General features: G+C 36.7%; 1 protein-coding gene across 1 annotated transcript in view; it reads right to left on the bottom strand.

Moving 5' to 3' along the window:
* Positions 1 to 839: 839 nt before the first annotated feature.
* The window catches only part of LOC136817031 (uro-adherence factor A-like), a 32,282-nt gene continuing 14,175 nt past the window's right edge, over positions 840 to 18,946 (bottom strand). The window contains exons 12-19 of the mRNA XM_067073376.1: positions 18,189 to 18,521; positions 10,959 to 12,205; positions 8,419 to 9,733; positions 8,167 to 8,257; positions 7,647 to 7,866; positions 7,213 to 7,300; positions 6,301 to 6,393; positions 840 to 1,146 (exon numbers count right to left, since the gene is read on the bottom strand). Coding sequence (XP_066929477.1) covers positions 988 to 1,146; positions 6,301 to 6,393; positions 7,213 to 7,300; positions 7,647 to 7,866; positions 8,167 to 8,257; positions 8,419 to 9,733; positions 10,959 to 12,205; positions 18,189 to 18,521 — 3,546 coding nt within the window. The 3' untranslated portion in view covers positions 840 to 987. The remainder of the gene's footprint in view (positions 1,147 to 6,300; positions 6,394 to 7,212; positions 7,301 to 7,646; positions 7,867 to 8,166; positions 8,258 to 8,418; positions 9,734 to 10,958; positions 12,206 to 18,188; positions 18,522 to 18,946) is intronic.

The following is an 18,946-nucleotide window of genomic DNA, read 5'->3' as shown; positions in this document are numbered from 1 at the left end:
AATGTTTTTTCTTCGCCGAAAATAAGCTCTTCAAAGTTCATTTTCTTCTTTATCAAATTTTTTCATTGCGATTCTTAAATTTTCAGACTCACGGATAATTGGCCAAACAGAATATGTATAACATGCCACAGTTTTGTGGGCTACACCAAGTAGAACTTTATATTTTGTAAGTGGCAAATATTAAAAATTCACTATGGTCAGAGCCCTTAAGACTTATCAACCCAAACTTGTCGTTTTTTACTCAAATCTGGCTTTAAGAAGTCTTGCAAGCCCGATTCACAACATCACAGCATAAAAATTTTACGGATGGCTGCAGCCTAGACGAGCCTAGATAAAAATAAAATAAAATGATCTGAAGACAGAGTTCATACCTATGAAGTTCGATGCCAATCTTTCTTATTAATAAAATCTGGAAGAATACACCATCCAACAAAACCAAAGGATAAGTTGACAACATACACTGACTTGACCAATCCATCCAAACACGACCAATTTTTTTTTTTATTGTTCATCATTTTTATTCTTCTTCTCTGGAATTACAAGAAAAACCAAACTCGTACCCAGTCCCTTAGTTCGCTTTTTTTGAGAATTTTGTAGCGTCGATAAAAGGTATTGGGATGTGGCTATTATAAAAAACTGTAAGCTATCTGGGTATATGTTGGTCGGTAATATTTCACTACAAAAAGAGTAGTCCGAATGACTCTGGTGATTGAAGGAATTCAGCTAGTTTTTCAGATGTATTCCGGAGCTTGAACGATTTATGGAGGAGTACATGGGAGCTATTTCAATAACTCTCCCAACAATGTAACGAAAACACGAAGAAAAAAATCCCTCAGGAATAATTGAAAAATAAAATTTCAACAACAAAAGAATGAGTGATAAAATAAATATCATAATAATGTATAATGTAAACTATATATCAAAATATTTATAAAATAAAAAATTTTCAGTTTAAATTTTAATAAGCTCTGGCGATAATAATGCGTATCATTTCTTCTTGACTCGCCCACGTCCCCGCCCTTTAGGTTGATCACTGGATGCACCAGTAGTATCTTTCTTAGGGCGTTTATTCTGACGACCACGCCCTCTGGTTTGTTGAGTACTACCATCAGATGATGCAACTGTTTCCTTCTTCAAGCATATGCACTGAAAAATGAAAAATTAACTTTATGAAAAAAAGATGTTTACCTTAGGGGCCGTCCATGTAGTACGTACGCAAAGATTAGCTAACCCCCCCTCTCCCCCCTTTACTGCGTACGTACTATATGGATGGCCCCTTATTGGAACTAATTTTCACGGGAATTAATTTTTGCCAAAAAACCGCAAAAATTTGAACCTGCGATATATAATTCTTTCCAATTTTATCAAAAAAATTGAAAAATCCCTAGGAAAATGAAAGAAATTTGTCCAAAAAAGGGCAAAACCACGAAAATTAAAACCCGCGAGATGCAATTTTCCCATTTTTTTTTCGACTGCGAATATTAGTTCCCGCGAAAATTAGTTATAAGGCAGTCTCGTGCACCATGAACATATCAACTCAACGACTGGACGCCTATATTCTATTGCTTCTTTTTGAAGCGAGCTTTATTGCTGCCTGTATTTCAAATTTAGTTTAAAAATCCGACAGTATTCCGTCACAAAAGTTATTTCTTTGAATTGCTTAGCTAAAAGAATTGATATAGCTGAACATTACTTGTTATGGGAATAGTCCCATATTATATGACGTCACACAATGATATGTTAATTTATAGCTAACGCAAATCAAGTCTTTATTACAGCTCCTTTTGTTTTTCTAGTTCAATTTTAATTGCATTTTTTGTCTTAGATATTTTTAACAGTTAACGTATTCCCGTAGGAAATTAGAAATTTTGTGGCTTCAGAAGCGACTCCGTTTTCGTTCATTTGCTTTTCGATAATCACGGTGTAAAGAGTAGCCTGGGAATCCAAGCGTTAAACTTTGTTCACAGTCTAGTTTATGATATTTTTGCTGCTTGTTTAACGCTTGGCGCAGGTAACTCGCCTACAGGGAGATTTTTCCCTGCAATGCAGGTTCGGCATGATTGGCCAGCTTTCGGCGTATTGCTTAGCAGTACTTTCGCGCGCATTTTGATAATTTCGATGCGCGCGCATAATTTATGGAAAAACCTGACTCTGCAGAAAAAAGGAAAACAAATGAAAATGAAAACATAGATTCTTTTAGAAACAAAATGGCTGTTAAAAGGAAGTCTAAATACATGTGGCTGATGTTTTGATATGGTTTTTAGTAGTTTTGAAAGTCTTTAGAGCTTGTGAAAGAGTTTTTTTGGTAAGTTGATTATGTGTGTTTGCCTGGGTTTCCAGAGTTCAGAAAGTCTGTCAACAAGGGTTCACACACAGACTGTTCATAACACTCTGTGTCAAGACTAATCTACCTGCACCAAGCTCTATAATCTTAAAACTTTGTGAGGTAAGGTATTTTTTGTTTTTTCTAAGATTATGAGCTTGGATTCCCAGGCTACGTAAAGAGCTGTGTAAGAGAGAAGACCTCTATGTTGAGAATTTGTACAAGAAAGTAAATCTCTATGTCGAGATAAAGTGTTTTCCTCCTCGAAGTATAGAGGCATTGAAGTTGAAATTATTTATTAAATTGTTTTTTATTTGGAGTATGTGTTTGCACGCTGGAATCGCTTTTAGCAAGTTTATTTTCACGTTATTTTCTTAGTATTTTCTAGATTATCTATTGCTCGTGTGCTTCTTTCATCCTGTCATGTTTGCTTGCTTCTCGCTTCTTTTCGTCTTCGTCAGCCTGGTCCTGTAGCTTTCCGTGATCTGGGTCATGTTTTTCTGAGAGTCTCTTGTATTATGGTCTTGCGCTACAGGACCCTTAGTTCAATATTTTAGTATTTTTCATTTTTATAATTTTTCTCTTTTTGTATCTTATTTTAGCTAAAAGTCGAAATACCAGTAACGGCAAACTTTAAGACGTGTGCACATTCTCCAACATTACTCGTAATTCACAAAAGAATTATTCTCAATTTTTTCATAAGTTTGCATCACTTTTTTCACTATAATAGATTATTTCACGACTTGACAAAAAATAGTACACTGCCCAAGTATAAAAATTGCACAATGGGCTGTCCCATAAAAAACGAATGGACGAACTTATTCAAGTCAAAAAAAATATTGAAAATGCATGGATACGCCCTATAAATGGCAAAATTAGCAAAAAATACTCTTGGAAAGATTCTTTTCATACCTTTAAGTGAGGGTGGACGAACTAAAATCAGTCAGGATTACCCTCTGGTAATGTTCGTCCACCCCTTCTATAAAATAGAATGGCCCAATAGGAATATACCGGGTGACCCACGAAAAAGTTCGGACAGTTTTCGGCGTCTCGAGGCCGAACAAATGTCTCAAAGTGCTTCAAATTTTAATATGCAGAAAGTAGATATTCTAAATTAAAGTTTGAGCAATTACTTTTTAAATTTGACCCACAAGTTCCCTACTTACGAGCTTTTAAAGTCAAAATTCACTTTTCGGAAAGAGCGAAATTACGTCAAAAAAGAGGTATCAAATTGTTTTATTATCAATCAATCAAGCAAGGTCGTTAAATCGTTAGAAAAGAGCATGTTAGATATTTTTATTCAATTTTAAAACTTTTTTTAGATTCTTTAATTTCACAAAATTTATTAACAAGTTATTCGCTCAGAAAAGAACCACCACCATACACTTTCTAGCATATTCCAGGCAAACCCACACTCTGTTCTTTCATAAGACACGACATTTTCATAAAGAAGGCAAATTATGCCTATTTGCAAAATATTTTTGATAAAAATATTTACAATAAATTTATATAAAATCTACTTCGTTGTTAAGTTATTATTTTACAAACTTTAATTACCTATAACACTAATTAAGGAGGTCGTAAAACATCAGCACACTCGAAAAACACAATGTTAAAGATAAAGAAAACATTTAAAATTTGATACCTCATTTTTGACGTGTTTTTGCACTTTCCGATAATTGAATTTTGACTTTAAAAGCTCATAAATGAAGAACCGCCGAACCAAATTTAACAAGCTAGATGCTGAATGGACCTACCTGATGATGAAAGTTAGATAGCAATGCAAGGAGAAAAATGAAAAAAAATCAGTCAGAAAACATTGCGTTTAGCGAAAATGCATAACGCAATAAATTCATCATTGATTGTTGATAAGGAAGGGTTGTAGGGAAAAAATTAATAGAAAGTTCTGGTCGCAAAAATCAGTTTTATTGACAATTGAATCATGCTTGATGGTGAGCATTGTTATCAATAATGTTTTTGTGTCAAAAACATAGAAATACAAGGAAAAAATCTAATGAAAATCTGCAAAAACGGCGATTTCCGGCATTTTCAACCGGAAAAAAAAAAAAATTTCTCAAAAATCGAACTCAGCCATGTTTTGGGCAATATTAATACGCATCTTAGAGCAAAAAATCAGAAAAAACTAATGATAAAATCTCGAGAAAATGCCAAAAAAAAAACAGTTTTTTCCGGCATATTTCCGGCACTTTCGGCCGGAAAAAAAATGTTTTTCGAAAATCGGGCTCCGTCACTTTTTAGGGTATTGTCATTTTACATTAGTGTGCAAAATTTTCATAAAAAAATAAAGTACAAGTACAGCTCGAGAAATTCAAGAAATACCGTTTTTTCCGGAGGGGAAAATCGGCTGTTCCGGCGATTTTTTAGAAAGTTCCGGCTTCAAAAATCAGTTTTTATCGACAATTGAACCATGCTTGATCGTGGACATTGCTATATTAATAATGTTTTTGTGTGAAAAAAAACAACGAAATATAAGGAAAAAGTCCGATGAAAATCTGCAAAAAAAAAAAAACGGCGATTCGGCGATTTCCGGCATATTTCCGGCATTTTCGCATTTTTCGGCCGGAAAAGAAATTTTTCTCAAAAATCGGACTCTGCCATGTTTAGGCATTGCTAATACGCATCTTTGTGCAAAAAATCTGAAAAAACTAATGATGATGAAATCTCGAGAAAATGCCAAAAAAAAAAAAAAAACCGGTTTTTTTTTTCCGGCATATTTCCGGCATTTTCGGCCGGAAATGATTTTTTTTCGAAAATCGGGCTCCGTCACATTTTGGGCATTACCATTTTGCATCATTGTGCCAAAAATCAGAAAAAACTAATGAGCCAATCCTGAGAAAAGCTGGTAACAGACGGACGGACGAACGAACGAACGAACGAACGAACGGACGGACGGACGGACGGACGGACATCGGTTAATTTATAGGACCTCTACCCCACCGGGGTAGGTCCAAAAAGTAATAGCTCAAAGTTTAAGTTAGAGCATCCTCTATCTTTTAAAAAAAAGATTGAGTTTATATTACCTTTATTTCAGACCCTAACCAACGAAAACCGTCCGAACTTTTTCGTGGGTCACCCGGTACTAATTTGAACCCCATACTCTCTAAAATTATTCCATACTTTTCAGTCAAAATACAAGAAAAAGGCGTAGTGGTGTTGTGGTCATCGCTCTTGACTCCCTTCTGGGAGGTCCGAGTTCGATTTCCACTGCAGTACTACGGTTCACTTGGCAAGTGAACACACCTTCAGCCTGGTCAACCCATACCATGTGAGGGGAATTAATTGGGTACCACTACTCTTGATACAAGAGTGTGGGTGATATGCCATACATTGTGGTGTGTGGTGGTACTCATACCCGTTCTACACTTGCAATGAGCTATATGCTCTCCCGCGTATTTCGAGTATGCATCATGGTATCTGTGTCTAGCGTGCACAGAACCAGCGGTGTCTGGACAGTGCTAAGCGTTGCGACTTGAAAAAGGAGGAATTCCTACTTCACAAGAAGTAGGACCCATTTCCCCAATGGGGAAGGCTCATATCATATCATTTAGAAATATTAGTCGGAGTTTTGACACGTTGACGATGATTTACCTTAGTTATCTTTGTTATGATATAGATAAAAGGCTTGAAAAGAGTAGAACAACAAAGACTTTTGTCGAAGTTTTGACGTTGTTAGCAAGGCATTCCCAACAGATATACCATCAAAATTTATTGTTTCATTTCATGATTTTAACGAGGCGGCAACGAAGCTAGCAATGCTTTCAACAAAAATACAAAGGAAATGAATGTCCAGTGGTGTATATGTTCATGCGTGCACCTTAAGGTGCCTGGTAAGTCTGTGCAATTTCAAATCTCTGAACGTTTTATGATGATTTGCTCTATATATACTGATGAGTACGTAACATCATTTAAAATTTAAGTTCAACAATAGCGAGAGGTTAAATTGTAATATAGTTTACCTGCCGATCAACAAACTGTTCCAGCATGTTTTTATTGATAGTTGAAGTAGTTGCTTTCTCTATCACCTCTATGATCTCACCAAGCTCTATCGGCTGAAATATGAAACAAGAAAATATGAGAAAAGGGAAACGTTTAGCATCTTTATCTTTTGTGTGTGATAATAGCGAGGTTAAGCACGGCTTTATTTTGACCGTAAAGTGCGATATCGTGTGAAATCTTATATACAGGCCTACGATATCGCATTGAACGGTGTAAATACCCTTAAGGGAAGAAATTTTCGCGGGAACTTAATTTTGCGGTTGGTCAAATTATTTTTTTTCGCGGGAATTTAATTTCGCGGTTCAGCGATTTTCGAAAAATTCGCGGGAATTTAATTTCGCGGTTGCAGGATATTTTTGGCCAAAAGCGTTATTAAATAAGCAAAAAAACTGTTTTAAGGCTTGAAACAGTACGAATTTGGGGGAATGCGTGAAATAAATTAAATTTCGCGGGAATTTAATTTCGCGAATTGACGAAAACCGCGAAATTTTGTTCCCGCGAAAATTTCTTCCCTTAAGGTAAACACTTCCTTAATCTCACTAATATTTACAGATGAAGAGTCAATAAACACAGAATTTGGTACATTTAATCTTTTTTGGAATTTAAAGCAAACAAGATTTTCATTGACAATATTCGCTTGCAGTATAGGCGTATGAGCCAAATTGTCCGTGAAAAGCATGTTTGATCCAAGGTCCAACAAAGTCTGTCAACTTCCGTTCCAATAGTGAGCAAGCATGTATACAATCAAAAAAACACAAAGAAGGGGGTAACTCTCGGACGGGTATTTCGTACACAATACTTACGCATCTCCTATATCAAAACATATGAGAGGGGATGCGTGCAGTCGAATGTAAAGGCCCATAATCACATACCGTGTAGGATAGAATTTTTTGATACAATTGAGAATCAGCTTGAATATAAAGAAACATCTCGTCTTCTGTGACTATCTGCTTTTTCGGTCTGAAAAATGAAAGTGTTATTCTAAGTTACTTATTTACTAGAGTTAGCTGAAGTAGTAATATAAGATTGTGAAAAACAGAATAAAGTATAGAGCACCGAGAATTTCGAAATTAATCAACAAAAGATGAAAGTTTAGCCGTGTTATACCGAAATCGAAGTTGATAATTTACGTCAAATACATTAGAGCCTCTTTAACTCGAACCTCTTCGACTCGATTATCTCCTCGACTCAAACAGGTTAAATCATCTTATAAAATTTACTCCATAACTCGAAATTGCCTTAACTCGAACAAATTTGTGTTCTCCGTCAGGTTATAGAGACTCGACTGTATTTACATAGATCCTACTTTTTATTGTTCTTTTTGGTTTCTTTAGCAGGTGGTATAACTTCTACGCCATTTTCATCAATAACTGAACAAACAGGTGCGAAAGTCTTAGATTTCTTTGTGCTCGTTTCGCTTGTTGTGGTAGCACCAATGTCGCTTTCTGATGATTTCCCACTGGTGGTGGTCTTGGGTTTCCGTTTACGTGTTTCCTTTACAGGTGGTTCGCCTTGCCAATGTGAAACTGAAATATAGAAAAATAATCTGATAAGATATGGCAAAGTCCAAAATGGATAGTGTTACACGTATATAGGCGTACGGTAGTGCGGATGTAATAAATTCTATCAAATAAAGCCGGGGGAGGGGCGTTCATAACCAAAAAAAGGCATGTTAGGTGATGGAATGAACCTTAGCGGCACACGCTGTCGATCGGCAAAGGTAGTGTCCCCTGGGTTCTATGCATCTTAAGTAATTTTTTAAATTGCCAGTTCCGTAATATTGATCTAAGAAAATAATGTTACTTGAAATAATAAACTAAGCTTACACTCATGTTGGTATTTATAGATTTCTTGCATTTTGGCAACCATTTTGTTTTTGGATGAATTTTCTCGAATTGCAAAGGTTTTCATCTTTTCCTACATAAAAAAAAGATTGTCTAAATACTTTTGAGGGTTGATGAGAATGGGACGTAGTCTAGTTCTTTAGCGCGTACTCAATTTCAAATTTACTAAACAAGAACGGATTAACGTGCCGTTAAATCATACCAAAATTTGAATTGATGTGAAAGAAAACATACCTTCAAATCAGGAGTTGGATATTGCGCATAATCAGGCATCGGTGTGATAGCTTGGTTTGTTTCCGGATGTAAGCCGATTCCCGGTCGGAAATTCTTGCAAGCTTCTTTATCTTGCGGTTTTTGTTGAGGTGTTTCGAATTCTTCGTCCACCGAGACATCACTCTGTGGGTCAGTGTGTTTCAAACGAGAAACAGGATTCTTAGGTGTTTGGAAATCACTCTGAGGTCTCATAGTACGCTTGTCTTGAGGTGTTTTTGCATGTTTCGACGATTGGCCAGCGATTTCGGCATCGTCCGGTAATGAGATCCCTGATGGCCATTTCTCAAATGAAATACTACCATCAGAAGTCTGAGTTTTATTTCCCGATCTGCCTTTTCCCTCATTTCCTGATTCAAGATGTCCCAGTTTCACGTCTTTGTCGGATCGTCCAATGCTTGCACCAGTCAAAGAATCAGATTTTTCTTGTCCTTTTACCAAATCAACAAAACTTGACTCGGACTTTTCATAAAATTTAGAGGAAGAGCTTTTATCACCTGAAGTTTGTAAACTAGTATCTGTGGCTGGCATTTCCAAAACAAATGAATTATACCCGCCATCTTCCATAAAATACATATCATCGTCTACATACGGTACATCAACACCGCCGTCAGTCGTATTACCTCCAGTATATCTCGAAGCATTATCTCCTTCATATCTCGAAGCATTATCTTTATCAGCAGTGTTATCTACGTTACTTTTCGAATGTCCTTCATTATTTAAATTATCATCTTTACAAGTCGTATCATTGTCCTCGTAAATATGACTGTTATCTCCATGATATGGTATATCCATACCTCCATCCACCATGTTACCTATATCATATCTACTATCATTATCTCCATAATATGGTGCATTTATTTCTCGGTTCTCGTCAACAGGGTTTACCTCGACAGAATCAAGATCGATGATTTTATTTTCATCAGAAGAATAGTTCACAGATTTTTCGAGTAATGTATTATTAGCTTTATTGATACCATTGACTTCGAATATGTCTAAAGAATTTTCAACAATGCGCAAAGCACCTTTTTCACTTTTTTCTGTTGAAATGTTATCTCCATCATCAGAAGCTTGTGATTCCTCGATTATTGTCACATCTCCTGTATCCGATGATAAATCAGAGATAATAGTGGACTTTTTCTTTGCTTTTTTCTTTATTATTTCTTTATCTCCATAGTCTGAAGAGACATCCGACATGCTGATGATGGTCTTTTTGTTTTGGCACTTCTCCTTATCTTCATTTTCCAATGGTTTCAGGAGCGGCCGTGAAGTAGACTCACTGAAGAAAAATAGAAAACCATTTTCTAATTTTTTTTTTATCAGAAAGGATTAAAAGTTTCTTCTGTAATGGAGGTGAAAAAAGCATGCGATCAAATTTGAACATGAGATTTAGAGTAGAAACTCACCACTTTATCTTTTAAGGGGGGTCGGTATTCAATTGGTATTTATAATACAAACTGAACGGATGTGCTGTTAAAAGATGTAAAAATGGCAGAGAAAATTCAGGAAAATCTACAAAAACATCCGAATTCAGCATCAATTTACGACCTTTGCAGCCCATCTGAATGTATTACAAGTGAAGAAGGAAGATCCAAAGACACACTTGAATGTAAGAAGTGCAACCGAATCGTACATTACATTTGTTCAAAGCTCCCCGTCTATCAAATCCAATTATGTCTAACATACAAATCGAGACTTAGAAATCAATCAATTAAAGTCAAAAGACGTCAATACTATGATCAGCGAAATAAAGGATAGCTTTGAGACCAGAATGGCAACAATCGAAAAGAAGATGGAAAACATCATTGAAAAGAAAGAAGAAGTAAGACCACGAAGCTACGCAGCAGTCGCGTCGAGGCAAATCGAAAAGAACATAGAAAATACATTTCGAAGGGAAAAACAGGAGGAACGACTGATACAATCCACTGCATATAATTTAATTCTTCATAGAGTCCACTGAACACTGAAGATTCAGAGGAGTCAACCAAAATTTACGACGAAGAATACCTTCATGAAAAAGTCTTACCTTTGATACTACGCCTAAGGAATATAAAAATAGAAGAAACATAAAGAATCGGAAAATTTTCGAAAAAAAAAGAGACGAAGCGAAACGCTATAGACCGATCAAAGTCCGATTTGCAAACGAAAAAGACAAAAAAAACAGTCTTGGAAGCGATCACTAAAGGAGCAAAATTGCCCTTCCGGATAACAGAAGACCTAACAAAAAGTGAAAGGAAGACAATTAAAGAGTGGTGTATGAAAGCCCAAGAAATGAATAATTCAATAGAAGACACAAACTTCAAATTTCAAAGTCAGGGGGAGCCCTAGGAAAAAACTCTACCTTAAGAAAATTGTAAACCGAACAAAGAGCAGTTCATAGAGGCCCATGTGCTCGCACGCTGGCCTGCGAACTTGTATAGCATTATTTTTATGATACGACTAAAAATTTAGAAATGTTCGCTAAAACTTATTCAGGTATTTACGAGTACGATTATATAACTCACCTAAGTTCAGTATCCGAGTCATCACGATGGCTGGCTTCAGCTAACATTCTCTTAAAATCTGCATTCCGTACTTGATCTTTCTTCTTTTGTCTCGTAGAACGGCGCGGTTTACTCGCAGCTGGCGTCTTCTTCCGCGAAAACGGTGATTTTGCCGTCGAAGCTGAGACGCGGCTTGTCGATGTAGGAGATTTCAGTGTGGATAACCACAGCCCGCTGTTACCTTTACCGGGACTGGTACGTTTACTACCAATAAATGGTGACTTTTTATGTAAACTACTGTTGAAAAGTGCTGTATCACTATCGCTAACTTTCTCATCTTCAGAGCTGGGCGATGTTTCTTCCACTGTTATCTTTCTCATAGGAGGTGTTGCTTTTATTGATTTTGAAGATGTCGAAGTTGTTTTACGAGGGCGTTTTCGGTATCTACGTTGTTGAGAGGATAGTAGCTCGCCAAATGTGTTGGATTCGCAAGCACTTGAAAGACTTTCAGTTGAAGAGTCTGCTTTTCTTTTAGTTGAGGACGGAACAACTTTGTAAATACTTTCAGTTTCAACTAGTAATGTTGTTGGTTTATTGACTGGTGAATGAGAAATAATGATCGGTTCATCATCTAAATCTTTACTTTTCGTCTCGGCTTGATCAACTTTATTACCAGGTTCTTCAATCGTTCGACCAATCGGAGAATCCGCGTGTAGCCTTTGACGTAGTTTCAAGAAATGTCTTTTAGTTGCACCTTCGTTGCTAGTGTGGGGCGTACTGGTATCCATTTTCTTTAAGCTGGTCACACATGGTGATCTTTCAACACTTGTTTCCACAGCAGCGATGTTGCTAGGTAACTCAATGACGTCATCTTTATTAGTGCTGTCATCAACTAATATGACATTGGTACGATCGAGGCTTGTGTTTTGTTTGGAGTAAGTGATTTCAAAGTCAGGTAGTTTCTCATTTTCGTTCTTTTGGTGAACGAGAGTATTTTCGAGTTCATCAGAATTTGTATTTTCGCTTTCATGTTTTTTCTTACTTTTTGCACTGCTTCCATCGTCTATCGCAATTGATGTCATATTAACGGAAGTCAGACCTGGAATCTCGATATCTCCGAGAGAATTATCAGAGAGATAACCATCTTCGTCAATTTTGGAATCTTCAGGTTGGTTGAAACAGGGTGTTTCAACGGAGAAAGGCATCGGTGTGTCGCAAGAGAATGGTTGAGGAGTTATGTCAGCTGTCCGGTCGATGTTGTTTGAGAGCTGAGAAAAATAGACATGGTGTCATGAGGAGTCGAAGTAAATGAAAAGAAACATAGAGAAACAAACTTCAGGAAAGAAAGACCAGCTGAAGGCATCTTGCAGCTCTAGTGGTTTCAGGGGTTTGATAATGGGGGGAGGGGTACTAGGGTTGGCTTATTTCGGGTGTGTACGGGCGGGACCTCTCAAAACCAAAATTCTTCTCTTGAAACTGAACAAATTTCCTCGTGAGTTTTCCAACTCTAAGAGAGACATTGGAAGATGAAAATCCAGAAGCAGCCGGCGGAGAGATTTTTTAGAAATATGTGCTCTTATCTTCTAGGAGACTTTATACAAATGATGTGTTCTGATTTCTAGGAAACCTTTATCGCACTGTTTGTCTCCCTAAACTTACTACTTTATGGTCAGATGTGTTCTAAAATCTAGGAAAAACATTTTGCCAAGATATATCTGTAAGATATTTGTTTTCTCCACAAAGGATGTGTTCTGAAACTTTCTAGGGTTACCTAGACAACAAGAACACGTTTGGTGACCTTGATTATATCCTGTCTCGTCAGAACAAATCATTATGAAAACCTTATCAGAACATATCAAAATTTCTAGCTGAGACAACTCTCAGAACACAAAGGAAAATAAACCAGCCGAGGCTGGAAGGTCAGCCAATAGAGCTTAGCTAGATAGCTTTAATAAGTGGGTTAACAGATGTAAGAGATGTACTGAAACAGAGTAGACTAAAAATATTGAATAATGTACAAAATGTGAAACATTTGATAACTTGATTTAAAATTATTCAAAACAAGCCTGAGAGCTCCTCCAAACCCCCCCCCCCCCCCCCACGAGAAGATCAAAGTATGGAGACAATATCCATATGTCAGATATACAAAGTGTTATCTAGTAGAAATAAATAAGAAAATTGCCAAAACGTCAGAACCAAAATAAAGATATCCATCAAATATACATAGAAACTGTACTTTTTGTTTTACTTGATAAAACTCCAATAACACTTTAAACTAACAAGCTACAAACTTTAAGTCACAAAGCGCAAACTCCAGAAAAACACAATTTGCATCAAAATCTTTGCAAAACGTAGTTCATTTTTATAACATTTCAACAGGAACTGTATTTTGGTAGACTTGGTCAAATTACAGAAACCATTTGTCAGTTGTCTGCAAGGCCAATGAGGTACGTAAAAACTGACTGCTATTCAGTGAAAGCCAAAATTTGGCAAGGCCAGAAAAACATAATTTACATCCAGTCTTCGTAAATAAATTTTGTAGTTTAGTACCGTCAAGTTACACAACATGCACACAACCATCTTGAAGACTTTGCTGGTTGCAAATGATAATCGAAGGCAAAACTTAAAATTCATAACTATGCAGGAAAGCTCATTTTCCCCCTATTTTGCTTTAAACTCCCTTTTAAATGGTCTATGAATTTGGGCGATGGCTTTACCGCCTTGGCGGAATAAACACACGACCATAATAAATAAATTCAACAGGGCAACGGAGTAGCAATTAATTTCAACTGGGATTCCTCTCTTCTGTGCCAAGCACTGGTAGTGTTTTTTAAACTTTAAAACAATGTTAAATGAAGACCAGATGGATCTGTTTGTTATGACTGTGCAAGTTGTGACGAGAGTTTGCATGTTGTGTAACTTGACGGTATAATTCATTAAATTCTAGAAACCATTTTTCATAACTTTCTGCAGTCCGCTTTCTGCAAGTCTGATAAGAGATATGTATAAACTGTTATCGCCATTCATTCCATTCCATCATTCAGTCAAAACGTGCGCCAAGGTTAGAAAAGGTTAGAAAAACACTATCTGCGTCCGGAACTGCGTGAAAAATAGTTTGATCAATTTCAACAAGAACTGTATATATTAATATTAATATAATTGATCAAATTCCAAAGACCATTTGTCATAATTTTGCAAGTCCAATAATAGGAGATGTGATGTCATCATTTGGTTCCCGTCATCTGACCGCCCCTGATTTACGGTCAGCAGGTAGAGTTGGAGAGTCGGAAAGCTTTTCCGCTGCTTTGCTGGATTTCCACTGTCGACCTCTGCACGCTCTGTGTTTACAAGTTTTCAAATCGAAGTAGCGAGCCGCATGCTAATGGAGAGTAAACCGAAAACCAGTTTATCCACGGTTTCTCAATTTCTTAATTCAGATCAGTCCACACGCGACACGGGTACGGATTCCCTTTCAACAAGATGTATATAGCTGCTTCTTGAAAGAAAAATATTTCCGACAAACTGACCCCCACTTTTTAAAGTAGAAATGACGGGAACCAAACAATTTTTTGCGATTCGCCTTATCCAACACGTCCAAGCAAACCGAGCACGATTGCATCCAGTCTCTATCAAATTTAGACAGTAGCTGTACTTTTGTAAACTTTATCAAATTCCAATAACATTATAACACCATCAATCCCACCTAGAGGCAAACAAGAAAAATATGTTTTTATTGCAAAAACTAATAAAAAGCAGCAATAAAAAGTATCAGAAAATTCAACATAAACAAAAACTTGAGCAAACGGCTTTAAACCTTCAAAAGGTGTAGAAAAAGAATCCCCTTGATGAAAATCATGTGTTTGATTTGCCGAGTTAAAAAAATAAATGACAGAAATTGAAGCTTGCAACAGATTTACACTGGAAATACTTTGGTACAACACTGACTTATCACATCTGACTTATCGCTTGAGCCGCCATGTTGAAACACCACATTATGATCTGTAAAAACAACGCACGCTAAAAGTACCCAAAAAGTTAACCCGATCGGAACAACACTGACTTATCACATCTGACTTATCGCTTGAGCCGCCATCTTGAAACACCACATTATGATCTGTAAAAACAACGCACGCTAAAAGTACCCAAAAAGTTAACCCGATCGGAAGAAAGTTTAAAAATCAAAGTGAGATCGGGAAATCGGATTTTTTTTTTGCCGTCTTATGGAAGAAGAAGAAGAAATGAATTTTACGGATTTGAATGCTCAGCTTAGGCTGACCAAAAAGGTCGCCTCGCCGGATGCTTTCGAAAATCTTTACATAAGTGCCCGTCCAGAATCTAAATATTGCTTCAAATTCAAAACATCTCTATATACTATTTAAAATTCTTGAATTTCCAAAGTAGAAATTAAGCCAATTAATAAAACATTTTTCGTCTTTATTGACTAAATTATAAAAGTCTTAATGATTTATGAGAGTGCAAATATCTTATCCTTTTTAAATGGTTTGAAACTTAATCACACGATGGGTTATTTTTTCTTATTTCGCACGCCCTCAAAGAGAGCAATTAATCGTTAATTGCATCCTGTAGAGAGCAATTAATCGTTAATCACACTCTCCAATGCAGCGCCAATGTTTACAAAATTGATTTTAATGTTTTTTCTTACATTTTTTTTGCATCGAACGTTTTAATTGCATTCGAAATTTATTTTGTGAGAAAGAAAATCAATAAACAACAATAAAAGAAAGAGAAAAATATAAAACTCAGTGTAATTTCTGTAATTTACTTTCCTAACTGGGAAAAAGTAGTGACAGCCATTGTGCGATTAGCTCGTAACCACATAATAACTCGTACAATTCGAAAATTGCACTCGTGATTTTTTTGTTTCGAATTTTTCTCGTCCTTTCGGACTCGGAAAATTAATAACAAAAAAATCACTCGTGCAATTATATTCGAATTGCACTTGTTATCATGTGATTACATATACAAATTTGCAGCACATAAAAATCAACCTATACATGACAATAAGACAAATTTAAAAACCTATCCAAAGAATTCTATAACTGTATAAAATGCGCAGAGATAAAACCAAAAAAAAATTAAGATTTTAATAACATGTGCCTTTCATTTTGTCACTTTTTCAACACACATCAGAATCAAACACTAAACATGTGCAGAACTAACCATACAAAATCTCTCATGATTGCTATTTCGAAAAATTCGAACGCGTGGTGTCAATTTCAATATTATTGAATAGAAGAAAAATAGAAAAGGCGCGCAAACTAGTTGAAGTGAATACAACCTTGTCCTACAATGGACAAAGACTCGTTTGACTCGTTTAAACTTAGCCTAACCCCCTAGGTCCATAAAAAAACAAAAAAGGCAACACCATTTGATTGAAATTTTCAAGAGAAAAAAAAATCAAAAAGTTGAATGAATTTCAGTGCTATGAGTGGGGGGCGTACGAGATTTCGGTATTACGGAAATGGGCTTGTTTTTGTGCGGAATTTCGGTAATCACGTCAAAACACTTCGGTATTTCGGAATCCAAAAAGACTTCGGTTTCGGAAAAATGACTTTTTTTACTGCGGAAATTCGGTCTGAAGAGCTTTAGTTTCGGTTTTTCGGTATCCGATTGTGTGCTTCGGAAATAATACTGACGTTAAGCATACCAGGATAATCACGATGACGGACGAAAAAATGCGAAATTTTATTGGTTGAAACTCACTAGCCTGTTTAATTTTCATGGTCGTGATTTTACCAATTTGGGACTTAACCTCACTAATTTCTATCCACAAAAGACGCTTTCTGAATCAATGACGTCAAGCACAAGCGCACGCTAGATCCTATCTAGCGGCGTTCGCGCGCACATATGATGGGTATAGGTATAGATTGCTCCACAAAACAATCTTATTTCATTCGCGGACCTTTTGTAAGCAGTGAAAAATTGAAGCTTTTTCAAAACGGACCAAAGCTGGTACGATGAATGGCGCGATGCCTCGAGGGCTTTGTGAGAAGGTCAACATTTTTATAATAAGGCGTTAATATTTTACTGAGATTCAAATCATCACCTATCATTCGGAACGATGAAAATCCAGTTCTATAACAGGGTTCCCAGCGGTCAGGGAAAACCTGGAAAATGGGTTATTTTTTGAAAATGTCAGGGAAAACCTGGAAAAGTCAGGGAATTTTCGTAAAATTTCTCCAAAGTCAGGGAAAAGTCAGGGAGCTTTTTTTCTAGAATGCCTTGAATTTGACGGTTTTCAGTCAATCTTTGAATCTCTATTTTTTATTTTTTCAAAAGTCAACACACTTTGACTATTGTAAAGCTGGCCGGGTTATTTTTGAAATAATTATTTTACTACAACACGAAAAATTTGACGTTTTTGGTCAGGAAAGAATATTCTCTTTCCATTCTAAGTCAGGGAAAACTACTCTTCTCAACACTTTTTTTAGGGAAAAAGGGTGGATTTTAAAGCAAAAGTCAAGGAAAATTTTTCGCGCTCGCTTCGCTCGCATTATCTTTTACAAACTTCCTTTTTTGAGGTAGGGGGTTAAACTGAAATTTGTGTCCTCCGGTCTCTGTGTCGTACCACCTCTTTGCAGCGTGCGGTGTCCGCGGGGTGTAATAGTTGTACTGTATGTGGCAAAAATATTCTTTTCCCACAGTTTCTTCCTTTTTTTATTCAAGTTTTTCTTTAAGTGAAAATTATCTACAGAAAAAAATTCGGTGTCGGAATTAGTGAAATATTTTTGCGGAATATCGGAAATCAGGTCAAAAATGCTCGGAATTTCGGAAATCAGAAACCCCGTACGCCCCCCCCCCTATGATACTGTGTCTGAAGTACAGGCCTACTTACTTTCCCATCGTACCATGAGGGACGGTACCTGGGTAAGTGAAGTGTAGGGTATATACCGCCCTTAAGGGTGCCTTTTTTGAACCTGGCAGTCCCTGTAAGGGCTGGAAGAATCCATAAAATTAAATCTCTTCCCATTCAGAGTCGGAAAATTATAAAAATTTCATTTTTTGCCCCAAAAAACATTGAAATTTGGCCCAATAAGGGTCGTAAAATTCACAAAATTTTCCAATTTTTCCTCTTTTTTGGTCCCGCTAAGGGCCCTAGGGTCAAAAGTCGAGCGAATCATACCGATCGGTCCCAACGCTAGTACCCCTCCCGCGGGCTTAGTTTATCTGATGGTGTTCCCTATTTAGTTGGATTGAAATGTGTTGAAATGAACATTTTATTGCTCTTACCACGCTAGAATCTGTTTTTCGATTTTTTTGTAGTTGCGGGATATTTTCATCATCAATCGTAGAAGCCGGAAATAAATCTTCTAATGAAGCCATCCCGATATTTCTATCTTGTTTGTGAAGATCCTCTACCTCCGTTTCTGAGCTCGTTGTTGTCGTTGTATCTCTATTAATTAGAATAGTCCGTTGTTCCACTCGACTTGACGAAGACAGAATTGTCATTTGAGGATCCAGGCTTTTGTTTGACTGTTCGAGAGAAGTTGTTTTACTTTTCTTAGCGACGAACGTTTGATAATCTTTGTCATTGGTGAAGTACATTGAACCAACAACCGTCACCTTTCAAAAGAATATGGACAAAGAGCTTTATATAAATTCTGAAGGCAGTTTCGCAATCGCGGCCAACCTTGATTTTACCTTTTGTACATCAGATTAACAAGAATAGCGAGGGTAAGTTTCCATAGATACTTAAAAAGCAAGGTAGACTTACCCCGGTAGTACATCCGCTTTGCTTCTAGAACAAAAAATCAAACGGAAATTCGTTCTAAATACAAAGTTGATTTCTTTATCGGTGTAAGTCTGCCTTGCTATCGGTTTAGCCTGTAGGAAAATTCCGTATAGCGTGAACTAAGGTTAGAGGAAATTCGTCCTTCGCTGTGATTTATCTATCGATACTTAACTTACCTTATCAGCCCTTTTTACGCCGGCCCTAATTTAACAACGGCCCTTATTCCACCACAGCCTTAGGGCCGTAAATAAACCCA

This window comes from Clytia hemisphaerica, unplaced genomic scaffold, assembly GCF_902728285.1.
Source record: "Clytia hemisphaerica strain Z4C2 unplaced genomic scaffold, Clytia hemisphaerica genome assembly, whole genome shotgun sequence".
In the NCBI taxonomy this organism is placed as follows: Eukaryota; Metazoa; Cnidaria; class Hydrozoa; order Leptothecata; family Clytiidae; genus Clytia; species Clytia hemisphaerica.
This window is presented reverse-complemented; position numbering and strand designations above follow the sequence as displayed.